Source organism: Sesamum indicum, linkage group LG8 (genome assembly GCF_000512975.1).
Source record: "Sesamum indicum cultivar Zhongzhi No. 13 linkage group LG8, S_indicum_v1.0, whole genome shotgun sequence".
Lineage (NCBI taxonomy): Eukaryota > Viridiplantae > Streptophyta > Magnoliopsida > Lamiales > Pedaliaceae > Sesamum > Sesamum indicum.
In genome coordinates, this window is record NC_026152.1 from 9,863,080 (window position 1) to 9,877,910 (window position 14,831).

The 14,831-nt window shown below is 39.8% G+C and overlaps 2 protein-coding genes across 2 annotated transcripts; one reads left to right on the forward strand and one right to left on the reverse strand.

Moving 5' to 3' along the window:
- On the forward strand, nt 2,305–4,044 carry LOC105168628. Its single transcript, XM_011088762.1, has one exon. The coding sequence runs from the start codon at nt 2,305–2,307 to the stop codon at nt 4,042–4,044; it is 1,740 nt and encodes a 579-aa protein (XP_011087064.1).
- Nucleotides 7,644–13,600, reverse strand: LOC105168629 (single-stranded DNA-binding protein WHY1, chloroplastic). The gene is made up of 8 exons (XM_011088763.2): nt 13,200–13,600; nt 12,316–12,413; nt 12,114–12,206; nt 11,624–11,718; nt 11,043–11,116; nt 10,860–10,948; nt 9,658–9,805; nt 7,644–7,974 (listed from the first exon to the last, which is right to left on the reverse strand). Exons 1-7 carry the CDS (start codon nt 13,462–13,464, stop codon nt 9,686–9,688), a joined length of 834 nt encoding a protein of 277 aa, XP_011087065.2. The 5' UTR covers nt 13,465–13,600; the 3' UTR covers nt 7,644–7,974; nt 9,658–9,685.

A 14,831-nucleotide genomic window follows, 5' to 3' on the forward strand; every position in this document is an offset into this window, starting at 1 on the left:
AGATTCTTACGGCGTCGGACCACCTCCACCAGCAGCACCGCCTTCAAATTATATAAACCCAAAAATTCATATATTATTAAAGATGCATAATATAGAGTCCATTTTTGTTAAATTTATATTCGGACTTTATACCAAAAAAATATGCTTAATCTTTTAAACCCATTTGATGATTGTCCAAAATTTTTCCTCCAATGTTTTCTTCTCCCCCTTTCCTCCTCTCTTTTCTCTCTTACCGTTTTCTGTCTTTCTGCCTTTTCTTTGTTCCTCTCAATCTATGCTTTTAGTAGTGAGGTTAAGAGATTTCTCTCTCTAGAAAATTCTCTCTAGAGTGCCTCATCTTTGGTTTGCTCTTCCATGTCTCTTCTTCGAGTTTCTGCAAATTCCGGACCGATTAAACGTTTCCCCTTCGGCTGCTCATCATTTCTACCGAACGGTTTTGGGTTTTGAAGTCGTCTTGCCGGCGGGAAAGCCTCCACTGGAGTTGCAAAACAGAAATACTGCTGTTTTGGCTGCTGTTTTTGGCGAAAAATTGCTGCAGTTTGCAGCCATTTGCATGGATTGAACCTTGCTGCAGTTTCTGTTCATTTTTGCATCATTTTGCTGTTGCTGTTGCCCAATTTTCAGCCATTTTTTCCGGCCAAAACGAGCTGCCGGAGGTAGGTGAAAAGTTTCCTTTTCTGGCAGCAACATAAACTGCCTGCTGCACTGCTGTTTCTGCACTTTCCCTGCTGCCTGCTGTTTCCTGCAATTTCTGCTGCTTCTTGCCTGTTTTGGAGCTGCAATTTGCTGCAGCATATTCTCCCACTGCTGCACACCCTCTTTGGTTCAAAAATCAGCCATGGCAAAGAACAAGAAGGCCATGAAACCAGCAGCAAATTCTGTTTCCGGCCAGCCCTCCGACCGGCCACCGGCAGCGACTGAAACGGAAAAAACTGCTGCTGCAGCTGCCATAAATGCTGCCACCGGTCGGGCCATCAAACCGACCACCACCACCGCTGCTGAAACTGGAAAAATTGCTGCTGCAGCAGCCAAAAATGCTGCCACCGGACCGTCCACCAAACCGACCGCCACCACCGCTGCCGGCAAGGTGAGTCCTTTGACTTTTACTGAGTTCATTGCTGACATGGAGGACTCCCCCTCCCATATCACAAAGAATGTTACAGAAAACGGCACCGACAACCGGCCGGAGGGGAAACTGCCGGTGAAGGAAAATACGGGCAACAAAACAGTCTCATTCGCCGGCTTATTCAGCGCCAATCGAAAACTCACCGCTGAAAATAAGCTCAACAAATACACAGTTGATGATGGCCCACTGACCTTGGGTTCCGATGACCTACTTGATGTCCGAGCAAAATTGGGCTTTTGCCTTGTCGGCTACATTGACGGCAAGTTCCCCGGGCTTTAGGCGATCCGCGCCCTATCCCAATCTTGGGGTGCTAGTTTCCAGCAACACGAGAGTGGATGGCTTATATTCCGTTTCGCACGCGAGGAGGACAGCCAACGCATCTTGGCCGGTGGCCCATATTTCGTTTACGGACGGCCGCTCCTACTGAAGCATATGCCGGTATGCTTCGAGTTTAAGGAGGACGACATTAGCCTTACGCCGGTCTGGGCTACACTCCCATCGCTACCGCTCGAGTGTTGGCATCCGAATGCCCTTGGCAAAATAGGGTCGAGACTGGGCACTCCGATCGCCATGGACACGTTGACCATGAAGATGGAACGAGTCTCATATGCCCGAATCTTGGTGGAAGTCGATGCCTCAAAGAAACTGAAAGAAGAAGTGGAGTTTGTTATGCCAAACGGCATAACGCGAAAGCAGCCGGTGGTCTATGAATTCACTCCGAAATTCTGCACAGATTGCAACAGATTTGGGCACTTGCAAGAGGCGTGCCAAGGTTTAACGGCCGTTCCCCCTCCAGCCGTCCCAGCCGCTCCCGCCCCTATTGCTGCAACAGCTAAGCCGGCCGAGGCAGCTAAGACTAAACCAGCTGAATGGACGATCGTGCACAGACGGAACAAGGGCAAAAATGTAGCAACTGCAGCAAAGCCGGCAGTAGAGGTGCAGCAGCCGCTTTCTCCACCGGCCGGCAAGGAGGAACAGGGGAAGCACAATATGAGAGCAGCTCAGCCACGAAAATCTGAGGTTACAGTGGTTCCTTCACCGGCTGATTGTGCTAGCTCTTCATCTGAAACATCCACGGCCACACAGCAAAAAATGCCTGGGTGGAGGACCGAGGAGAATGCAGCGTCGGGCAGGACATCGAAAAAGACGGCCGAAGGGGAGTCCCCCCCTCAATCCCCATGAAGATAGGATTTTGGAATGTGAGGGGCTTTAACCGGCCTCTCAAACACAATGGGGTCGCCCACCTCATTAAGAATAACCGGCTTTGTCTCTTGGGCATTTTGGAGACAAAGCTAGCAGCATCTACTATTCCGAAGATTCTAAGTCGCTCATTTCCGGGATGGTGCCAAACCAACAACTTTGACACCATCGCCGGCGGACGTATCCTTGTGATTTGGGACCCGGCAGTGATTGACCTACATCCGATTGACATTTCGCCCCAAGTGATCCACTGCCATGCCACGAATAAGTCTTCTCAACTCTCCTTCTATATTTCATTTACATATGGTCTTTATTCTGTTGTTAATAGAAGGAGCATGTGGGATAAACTTACTGATTTGGGACAAGCAATTACCATGCCATGGCTTATTATGGGCGACTTCAACTGTGTGAAATCTCCCGAGGAGAAGCAGCTTGGAGTGGCACCGACCTGGTATGAGCTTAAAGATTTTGTGGACTGTTGTGTGGCACTTGGATTACTCGACGTTCCCACGCTGCTATGCTATTACACATGGTATTCCAACAACGAGAGCAACCCCGTATGGTGCAAGCTCGATCGGGTCTTATACAACAATGAATGGGGCCGGCTTGGCTTGCATTGCAGTGCCCATTTCAATCCACCGGGATGCCTTTCCGATCACTCTCCGGGTATTATTTCTATCTTTGATCATACTCCCACTAAGCCAAAACCGTTTCGCTTTTTCAATATGTGGGCAGATCATCCGGATTTCTTAGCTACTGTTGAAGCAAGATGGAACTTGAGCGTGGATGGGACGCCGCAATTCAGCCTTTGTAGGAGACTGAAAACACTTAAGAGCGCGCTCAAGGCTTTCAATAAGCAGCATTACAGCCATATCTCTGCCAGAGCCACAGAGGCTGAGCTTGCCTTGCAAGAAGCCCAGAACCGACTTGAATCCAATCCGGGAGATGTGGCGCTAGGGGACTCTTTGGGAGATCTTAGGAAAAAGGCTGTCTTCCTTGCCGAGGCCGCACGGCACTTCTTCTATCAGAAAGCCAAAATCCACCATCTTAAGGAGGGGGACCGCAACACCAAGTTCTTTCACGACATGGTGAAGCGAAATGTCTCTAGGAATTCCATCGGGGCAATCACTAGGGCGGACGGGACCGTTATCACTGCGGCCGAGGATATTGCACAAGAGTTCGTTGATTACTACACATCACTCTTGGGCACCGAGGCTCACACCCTCCCTGTCGATGATGGTGTGTTTGAATGGGGTCCCCTACTTACCCCTGAGCACACTATGGAGCTTTGCCGGGCAGTCACGCCATTGGAAGTCAAGGATGCCATCTTCCATATTAGCGACAACAAGGCTCCCGGCCCTGATGGATATTCCTCGTGCTTTTTCAAGAAAGCATGGAACATCGTGGGTGATCAAGTTTGCAGGGCCGTCTTGGATTTCTTTAGGTGTGGGCGGATGCTACGGCAACTCAACCACACTATCATTGCCCTCGTGCCTAAGTCAGATCATTCCACCTACGTTGCGGATTACCGACCGATTTCGTGCTGCAATGTCATTTACAAAGCCATCATGAAGATTATCTCGGACCGGCTAGCTCCCGCATTGGAGCACTTGATTGACCGATGCCAAGCTGCGTTTGTTGTGCTGCAATGTCATTTACAAAGCCATCATGAAGATTATCTCGGACCGGCTAACTCCCGCATTGGAGCACTTGATTGACCGATGCCAAGCTGCGTTTGTTGGAGGCCGTAATATCACTGATAATATATTCTTGGCCCAAGAAATGGTGCGGCAGTACTCGAGGAAACGGATTTCACCTCGATGTACTATCAACATTGACCTACGCAAGGCGTTCGACTCGGTCTCGTGGACCTTTCTCTCCCGAGTTCTTCACGGGTATGGCTTTCCTCCACTATTTATATCATGGATTATGGAATGCGTTTGCAATTCTTCCTTTTCAGTGGCTATGAATGGCTCCCTTCATGGGTTCTTTCCGGGGAAGAAAGGCCTTCGACAAGGAGACCCGATGTCGCCGGCACTCTTTCTTCTCAGTATGGAATATTTCTCACGATTGGTCAAGAGGAAAACTTCTACATCGGACTTCAACTTTCACCCTAAATGTGATAAGTTGAAAATCACGCACCTCCTCTTTGCCGACGATCTCATGCTCTTCTCCCGTGGCGACCTTCCATCTATCCATATCTTGATGGAATGTCTTCAGGAGTTTAGGGACGTTTCCGGCCTCACCGTCAATACCTCTAAGTCAAGCATTTTCACAGCAGGCATTCATAATGAGGAGCTTGACGGGATTCTCGCTCAGACGGAATTTGCGAGGGGTGAGATGCCGGTTAGATACCTTGGCATTCCACTTGCGGCGCAGCGGCTTTCGGTCACCAACTACTCACCGCTTGTGGATCAAATAGCCAACTGCATTTCGAAGTGGACGAGCAAATCATTATCTTATGCAGGCCGACTGGAACTTATCCGTTCAGTTATTCAGGGGGTGGAGTGTTTTTGGCTCCAAGTCTTCCCACTTCCAGCGGCAGTTATCGAGAAAATTCACCGGCTTTGCAGGAATTTTCTATGGAACTCCGGCAGGGCACCGGTCGCTTGGGAGGAAATCTGCCATCCCAAGGAAGAAGGCGGACTTGGTATTCGACATATCCAGTCCTGGAACGTGGCACTCCTTGCCCGTGTATTATGGAACATCCACCGCAAGGCAGACACGTTGTGGGTGCAGTGGGTCAACGGTGTCTACCTCAGAGGTGCGTCAATTTGGGAATGGCAACCGAAGAAGGGGGATTCTCCACTCCTTCAACGGCTTGCCGAAATCCGCAATAGGGTGGTCACCGACTTTGGGTCTCCGGAAGCAGCAATCGAACATCTGACGAGATGGTCTACCCCTAAGGGTCTCCAAACATCAAAAGCTTATGAGTATTTTCGGCCGAAGCTTGCGAGGCAGCCTTGGAAAGCGGCTATATGGAAGGCTTTTATCCCGCCAAAATACTCATTTATTTTGTGGCTTGGCATGCGCGGTAGACTAGCCACAAGGGACAGACTTGGGGTCCTCCCAGAGGAGGATTTGTGCTCATTATGCATCAACACCAAGGAATCGGCCAGGCACCTTTTCTTTGAGTGTCCGTTCAGTAGCTTCGTTTGGTCACGGATCCGACACTGGATTGGCATCAGCAGGACTATGTCAACCCTTCAAAGCGCGACCAAGTGGCTCAAGAAGGAGAAAATTGGTTCGTCCGTGCAGAACAAAGCGCGACACCTCGCTTTGGCATGCACGGTCTACACACTTTGGAGGCATCGCAATGAAGTCATCTTTGAGGGCTCAACGCCCTGTCCCGAGGGGCTCATTAGATTTGTCAAGGTTACATTGTATAGGGTCCTTTGGACTCTTTTCCCACATGGTTTGCTTGTATCCTAATCTTTAGCGTGGGATTTTTGTATCTCTCCGGGTATGCCCGGAGTACATTGTAAATATTTCTTGGATGAATGAAACTTACATTTCACCCAAAAAAAAATATTTATTGAATCTATTGATAATGATTTTGTCGTTCTAAGAATTCGAATCTCAAGCTTTTGTGCAACCTCAACGGACATATACGACTAATTTAAAAGGAATCTTTATTAAGATACAACTAAATTTGATTATCTAGAGTATTACGTAGTACTAATTATCAAATATTGATTAAGAATGTCACTAAATTTGATATGCTTTCTTAATAATATATTTAATATGTCCAATAACCGACTTTTGATTTTTATTGGATTAAGTGATTTCTTGTTGGATTACTATATATATTTTTATATTTTAATCTACTTAAAGTTGTGGAGAGTGTCGGTAGTTTATGATGCATAATATTGGTCTTTCTTGATTGCTACATACAAAACTTGTTTCATTTTTATTATAAGTATTAAAACTGCCAAATCGACCGAAACCGCCTAAAACCACATAAAATTGCACATTTGATTTTGATTTTAAAAGTGACAATTTAAAAAATTATTTTATAAAATCGCCCCATGACAATTCAATTTAAAAATAGCTTAAAAAAATTGAAACCACACAATGAACACCCTAATATTGATGATGAAGCTTATTTATTATAATGAGTTTGAAAATGGTAACGTAAATAATTTATTATAATGCACACTACTTATGTCTGATATATATATATATAGAAAATTTAATTTGGGGTCATATATATTGAATATTTTTAGAAAAATTGAATCTAGAAACTTTGAATCGTACGTATATTAATTATTATGTGTTGGAAGATAAAAAAATATGGTGAAAAACTTTCACTATGTTTGTTTTCATTTTCAACTTATTTTCGAGACAAGTCAAAACATACCCAATGTTTGTCATTATTCAAAAACACCTAAATAAGGTGTTTTTAACTGTTTTAGCATAAAAATATACATATATATACACACATATATACATAAATATATATAAAAAATACATGATTTGACAATGAATAGTAATTTTTGTCTCCCAAAATACAACATTAAACATATAATACTTATTTTAAATTATCTCCAAAGACATGATGTGACAATGAATAGTAATTTTTGTCTCCCAAAACACAACATTAAATATATAATACTTATTTTAAATTATCTTCAAAAATAAATCCAAACATACATATTATCTCTAACACACACTTGTTTATCTTTATTTTTCTCTCTCTATTTTCACAAAACACTGAGAAAACGAATCCAAACATTATGTTTATAAGTTGTAAAATTATCATAAAAATTGACTATGATATAATGTATTTGTATTAATTTTTAATTTTATGTTTCATTTGGTAATATAGATACGTAATTAACACTTCTTTTTTTCTTTTTCCTTCTTAATTCTTTCCATAGTTACAATTATATAATTTCCTTTTATATTAATTCTTGCCAAATATTTCATAAAAATACGATATGCCAAACCTCTGCCCAACCACAACCATTGTTTACTAAAAAATTAAGGGAGAAAGACACACAAATCATCTAAAAGTTAGTAAATTATTGATTGATGGAAAATTAGTTCATATTCCACTAATATATAATATTATTTTTTTAAATATTTAATACTAATAATTATTTATATACAATATATCAGTCATTAATTATTAAAATACATAATGAAATTGGAATCCATCTACGACTGACTAACGTTGATTCAAATTTAAAAGGGAATTGATGAAAATCTCCTCAGTCATTTCTTTTTCATATATTTTTTTTAAAATTAACTTAAACATCAAGTGACTTTATTGAATTCATATCATTTTCTTATATATATAGACCAAATACTAACGTACCTCACTTGAAACAAAGGGTCTTAATATGGGATCTGTCCAACTTTGGACAATTTCAACAATCAAATTTACCTTTTCAAACTTGACTAACAAATTTAACTACCCTCCTCCCACATGCCTTGATTTATAGTTGTTCCAAATGACATATTCAAAAGTTCCTAATTAACCAATCCCAAAACCTAGTATAAATCACAATACCAGGAAATAAAAAAAAAAAAAAAGAAAAAACATAAATTAGTCTTGCTAAAACGACTTCAAATGTTCGCCAGAACGACATGCACGAGCAACGGGGCTGTCCCGATAAAACCATCCAATTTTTGGCTCTCCGAACCTGCATTGAAAAATATCAGAGGTTCTGAACGACCATGTCATCTAAAAACTTCATGCGAATGTAGAGTTAGGATATACATTTAATATTTCTGATATACGTCATTCAGAGATGAAACATTGCATCGCGTGCACTTGGTCAGTCGTAGACTTCAATCCCACTTGCCGCACTTCTTAAGCATTATCATGTCTAGATTTTATATGTTTTTGGAGGAGTTGAGTTTAATATACGTATAAGTCAATAAGATCACAACTCATCAACCAAGCGAGTACGTAGGATGACAGCATAAGCAAGAGCGTTTTTATTTGCATTTCAATATAATTATACTCGAAACTTCCCCAAATAGAACTGCACTTAATAATATAGAATCTATAATACTCGCAGATTAGACTGAGATTCTTGATTAGAAAACATCAACTAGCTGTTAATTCTGAAACAGGTCAACAGATGCTGATTTAAGTACAAGTTTATCGACTACTTTCTGGCCCTGCCTCGATATTTTAGAACTAGATTGATTGACCTGAGTCTGTATTTTATTAATGTAAACGACGACTAGGTTGATGTGATTGGATTGGATTCATAAGTTATCACCTATTAATATTGCGCAAGTTCAATAAATTATTATACAAATCAACCTTCAATGAGCCTATTACATATTCATGCACAACATGTGATGAAAACTAATCCTACCAGCTACTTTCCCAGAAGTCAATGGAAATATTTAATGGCGGGCAATTACGCAATAACATGGCACACATTAGTCGACAAAAACAAATTTAAAATCAATGCTTGTCATGTCCTAAAAGGCATCAGAGAACTAAATGTTTCCTTGTCTCATAGGACTCCACAAGAATTTAGGCAGAGCACATTCAAGAAAATAAAAGAACATGAATTTTGTTTTGTTCCAGTGTGATTGAATTAATTTAGTCGTCTTGTTATTTAGGTGGACAAGTAGACCTAAATGATAGGTTCTAACAAACTTTTAAAGAAGTCTAACCTGCTCGTGATATTATACTCCAAACTGAGCATAATTAAGGAGTCATGACAACCCAATGAAGGTCAGGAGAGGTATAGCTACCGACTCGTATCTAGCTTAGAGTTGCAACCAACAACTACATTATTTATCTATATGATGTAGCTATATTAAGCGGTAGCAATTAAAGGAAAGAAATCAAGGTTGATATGAAAAGTGAGATTAAAAGAAGAGATCAAGATCTGTGGTCAGATTATAGGAGTTCGTAACTATTCGTTTAAGAAAGGCAGCAGGTCAATGTACCATTGGGATGGATGGTCATAATTGATCATCCCACAAGGACTGTGTGCAATAAAGTAATTCAACAGAAGCTATCGAATTGAGAGAAAGCCCATACATACCCTCTCACTCTAAATGAAAGGGGGACTTCTGGAAGTTGACTTGAAATTTTAATACAAACTCTAATTTGTACCTGGTCAAACCCAAGGATCGGTGAAAATCTGGTTGTGCTAGAGTATAACCGGAAAATCACTTAATATAGTTTAGTCTTTGAACTATTTCACGGTAGCGACGACACAAAGTTCTTTGCTAACTGGAAAGCCTTATGACGCATTTACAAGTCAAGATATGGTATAAATGCATGATCATCTGCTTAAGCAAAACCCAACCTCCAAATAGGAGAGAAGTAATTGGAAAGACTGTTCGTTACTTACCTAGCAAACCTCATAGTGAAGCTTTGTACTATCTGCTCCACTCGAACTCTGCACCAGATCTCGGATTAGTGTTGTTTGCACGGTTGGCATCTTCAGGTTTTATGGAGCTTGCAAAAGTATGCCAGCCTAATAGGTATGGTACAACGAACTGCAGATAAACATGAGAAAATAAATTGTAACAGTAGAAATTATAACGACCATGGGTATTAGTACTGCAGAAAGAGAATGCACTGAACTATTTGCCAATACTCTACAGGTGAATTTCCTCCATGTACCCGAAATCAAACATGGGAAGAAAATTAACAATGATTGCACATAATCAGTGTAAGTTTAAAAATAACTGATCAAACATCACGATAAAAATTTCCATATGATCTGCATGCATAGCAGTAGCTGCAGCATTTAACTAACTTGTATAGCTTTCAGATGCAGTTTTGACGAGTTATTTTCTCCTAAGTCAATAATGATAAGAGTACAAAATTTCTCTAAGGTTGCATTTGGATTGAAAGATTTGAATTATGGATTTCAAATCCTTAGATTTTGTTTGGCTAATTTTAAAATAACAAATCTGTTGAATTTGTTTGGATAGTTTTAAATTTGAAGGATTTCAACAATTTTGAACTATGTCTTGTTGAATATTGATGGATTTCAAATTCTTTTTAAATGGAGTCATTTGAAATACTTTCTTCCAATCCTCCCCTCAAATCTAAATCTGTTGAGCCAAATGCACCCTAAGTGATAATCTATTCCTGTGTCTAAATAAAACATCCAAAGATGGTAACTCTCCGATCATCATGAACAAAAAGATCTTGAAGGTTTCTGTTTGTCCCTTCTCTCTTCCATGTCCTTGCTCTTCACTAAAGGAAATAAAGAGTCAAGGTTACATGGTAATCTGTGCCCATCTAAAACATCCTAAGATGGCAGCTGTTCCATCATCATCTTAAGGCAAAGATCTTGAAGGTTTCTATTTGTACTTCTCTCTTCATCTTACGTTGTTCTTACTCTTACTAAATAACATGAAATAAAGATTCAAGTAACTTAAAATTAAATATGGTATCATTAATCTATAAGATCCCAAACTCCTATTAACAAAATTAAGAAATATGCCATTTTCGTTTCTGTTCCTTTTACACTAATAGCAACGAGACAAATATCACAAAAGACATTTGACATTTAAGTGAACTGATTGAGCAACAGCTTACATTAAATGATGAAACAAGAACAGCAAACTCTGCCTTTGTGATGGGGATATAGATGCTCTCGTCCACATTCGTGAGCTTGTTTTGAACACCTATTAGTAATCCAGTAATCAAAGTATCAACAAGATGATGCACATAGCGTAATCAAAAAGCTATTATCAAGAGTCCAAGAGAGTAAGGGTTTACTGAGATTGAAGAAGTGGCCAGAACCATCAGGCAAAGGCTCCACCTTCAACACTTTCCTCACTCTACCTTCATCACTGCACCAGTCAAATAAATGAGAACCTAACAAGGAGGAAACTGTCTTAAATAGCTAGGATAGCTATGAGAATAATGGAATTAGAACAACAGAACAGAAGCTTAGCCCCTTCATATGCTTGACCATTGAACAAATGAAATGGAAAATGTAATCATTAATATTACAAATGGAACTAACCAGAGAGTGAAATGGTTAACTCAAAGAGTCCACAACTAAGACAATGAAAGAATGAAAATACTGAGAGATCACATAGTTAGCTAACCCACTTTTCACAGAAGGAGTATAATACATGGGTTTCAATAGAGGTTCACACAACGCCAGATATCAAAGATGCTAGACAAAAGCTATTTTCATTCTGTTGATTGAATTAATTATGCATAAATAACTTGCAGCTTTTCCCCTTGAATCATCATCCAACACAAGAAAACTGACTATTACACGGGAACAAAAGAGCTCTGATTTGCCACTGACAAGGATCTACTGGGACGTCGAGAATGAGTTGTCATACCTTTTCCCTTTAAAAGGATCGTGAAAAAATTCACAAGAATCTCTTGCCCCAAGGCTGATTATGTTCCCAATTTCAGTAACAGATAGTGAGAATACCTGGAGATAGCATCAAATACAAAGTTAAGAAAAGAATTTGCATGACAAGTTACACGAAAAGCTTACTGCCACTTCCCGCAATCAGAATTGGTCAACATTGGAATTACATGCCACACTCACTCCTCTAAAAAATAATCACTATGGATAAGTCATATCTGGAATAGCCCTTTCGTCATGAACTCTTAAAATGGGTAAAAGGATGAGAATATCTCAAACAATACATTACTTTATACCCGACTATTTTTTGCAATGGAATGTCACTTATTGAAATCTCAAGCATTTTTACAATGAGAATGTTGCTCATTAAACATAGTTCATCTTCAGCACATTTGAACTCGTATGCGCAAAGCATTCTTATGCCTTGCAAGTTTAAGACAAAGCACAAGAACATTTACCTGTTTCCTGCCCCAATCATATTGACGAACACCAGAAGCAGGAGCAAACTGGAGTAAAACAAAGCCCTCCTTTGATAGCTTAAATGCCCCAGACTGCCCATAAACCAAATATACAAACAGAATCATGGATTAGTACTCCAAGGATGACTGATGCTGCACCGGAAGAGAATGGAGAAGCATTAGCATTTCTCAGGGAACATACATCTAAAGGAGAGAACTCCGGAGGCCGTGGCTCCACAGTAAGAGCGGCTTTCCCCTTATATACAGAGTAGCCCACATAAACTCTTGGTGGCAATTGCCCTGTTGTATAAAGTAATTAAGGATTATTACCATTCAATGTTTTGTTAGGACTATTAGTTTGAGGAAATGTATAAAAGCAGATTCATAGGACATTGGAAATGTATGATTCAATTAGTCTTTTCTTGAGTGTTCTGAAAGATAAGCAGAAAGAGACAGTAAATATATATTGCATTAAAATGTTTTACACAAATTCTAATCTTTAACGGGTTTGAAGATGCAGTTATGCTAGTGAACTAATTATGAGGTGGAAAAAAACCCTCTTGGTGATGAGGACTTCAAACCTACCCTCTTTTGCCTTCTCACAGGATCAGGGTAGAAACAAAACCAAGACAAGAGTCTGATAAAGTATCGGTAAAACTACCAATATAAAACCCCAACTAACAGAACTCCAACCGAAAGCAATGTAAGTATAGGCACGTAAACAGTAACTCCGTTAAAATAACCAGGAAATGGAAGCTAAAAGTTCTCAAAGAAAGCAAAACAATACACATACAGATCATATTAATGCAAAATGGAATGGTAAAGCACAACATTTTTGGTTCTAGAACACATAATGTAAAATATGTCCAACAAATCAAATGAAACAAGCAAGGAAAACATCGAATTAAGAGAAAAGGAACATAAACTAAAACAAATCACTGGGCTGTTAACTACACGCAAAATGTGGAGAAAAAAACCAAAGAAAGCCAGAAACAAGGAAAACGAACTCTCCTGGCAAAACCCATATGGAAAAACAGAGTGAGCCAAAATACGAAATATGCAAATGGAAAACTAGATTAAACTAACCTGGCTGTGAGGGGAAAGGAGACTCATAAGAAGAAAACCTCTGTTGCTGATGATTTTGCTCTTGAGGTGTCAAGTATTGAGCTTTTACATTAAAGCAGATATTTTTTGACCGATCTCGACGAGGGGTGGTAAGAAAAACCGCATTTTTTCTTCTGGGGAAAAGAGTAGAGGTGGTTATGCCGGAATTATATGAGGATAGTTTGTGGGGGTGTCGGATTGAAAGCCCCTCTCCTGCTGGGGTTGCAGATAAACTAAGGTTTAGCATTGTTGTTATTTTCTTGGGAAGTTGGAGTATTATGTGAGGGTTTATCAGAGGGTTCTCAATGGGAGTGCAGAATTTGAGTAGAACTCAGTTAAAGTAGTTAAAGAACATTGAAATGGCTTCTTACAGCACCTTCGGATAATCCTATATTATTTGTCAATTTATTAGCAAAATTTGGGTTTTAAATCCATTTAGAATATGTATGAGATAATTACACTTTTGGTCCCCAAACATTATCACTTATGCATGGTTTGTCCTCCAACATAGACCCATTACAATTTTAGTCCTCAAACATCAAATTTTTTTACAGTTTTCGTACCTGTATTTATCATTCTGTCAAACTTGACAGAGCATCCTCACGTGTGACAGAGAATGGGAAAAATGCAAGCAACTCTCGTTATGATATCACAAATGAGCAAATTATCCCATTGAAAAAACAAATAGCGTTTATCTTCCTATCTTTTTTAAAATACAACAATTTATCCTCCTATGATTTTTAAAATGACACAATTGCGTCATTTTAAAAAATATAGAAGGATAAATTGCTATATTTTTTCATAGGGAATAATGTGTTTATTTTTAATATAACAGGAGATAAATTGCTATTTTTAATACAACAAGCACACATTGGATTTCACTTCGGATTGTGGTAAGTATTTATTGGGCAAGTCTGAATATTAATTCTGGAATTATAAAGTTTTCTATTCTTGCTGAATCCATTGTATTGTGAATGCTGTTGGGTTTTTTTTTTTTTTTTTTCTGCTTTGGTTTTTTTGTTTCTTTTTGGGTATAGTGCTGATTTGTAGGATTTAGTGTTTATTTGCTTTATTGGATTTTTTTTGTTTATTTGTTGATGGATATATAATGGTGTTTGTGAGTGTTGTGAACTGATGGGTTTTCTGTTTCTATTTGTACATTGTTTACCACTTGTATAATTGGACTACTGGAAGGCCTCAAAAAAATGAGAAGGAGAGAGGTAGATGAGCTTTTTGCAAGTTCTAATCCTCACAGACTGATTGGCGTTAAAAGAAAAAAACACAAATGTAGGAGTTGTGGGGGATGATCATAATTCCAAGATGATGAGTACTCAAATATTGTACCTGCAGAAGGACCAAAACACCCCTCATTAAGGGCATTACAGTCATTTCAAGGGCAGGATCCGCGAATATTGTAACAGGCGGGTCGCGCGGGACCCGACGGATCGCGCGCACACCGACTGGAAACCCGGGCAATCCCCACCGTTCGATCAGAACGCACACCAACGAGATAAGGCCACGTGGCCCAGTACTTACCGTACAACTGTGTATTATAAATAGACCCCGACACGCCATAAATGAGGTAACTGATACGCATTAATTGAGACCGAACTC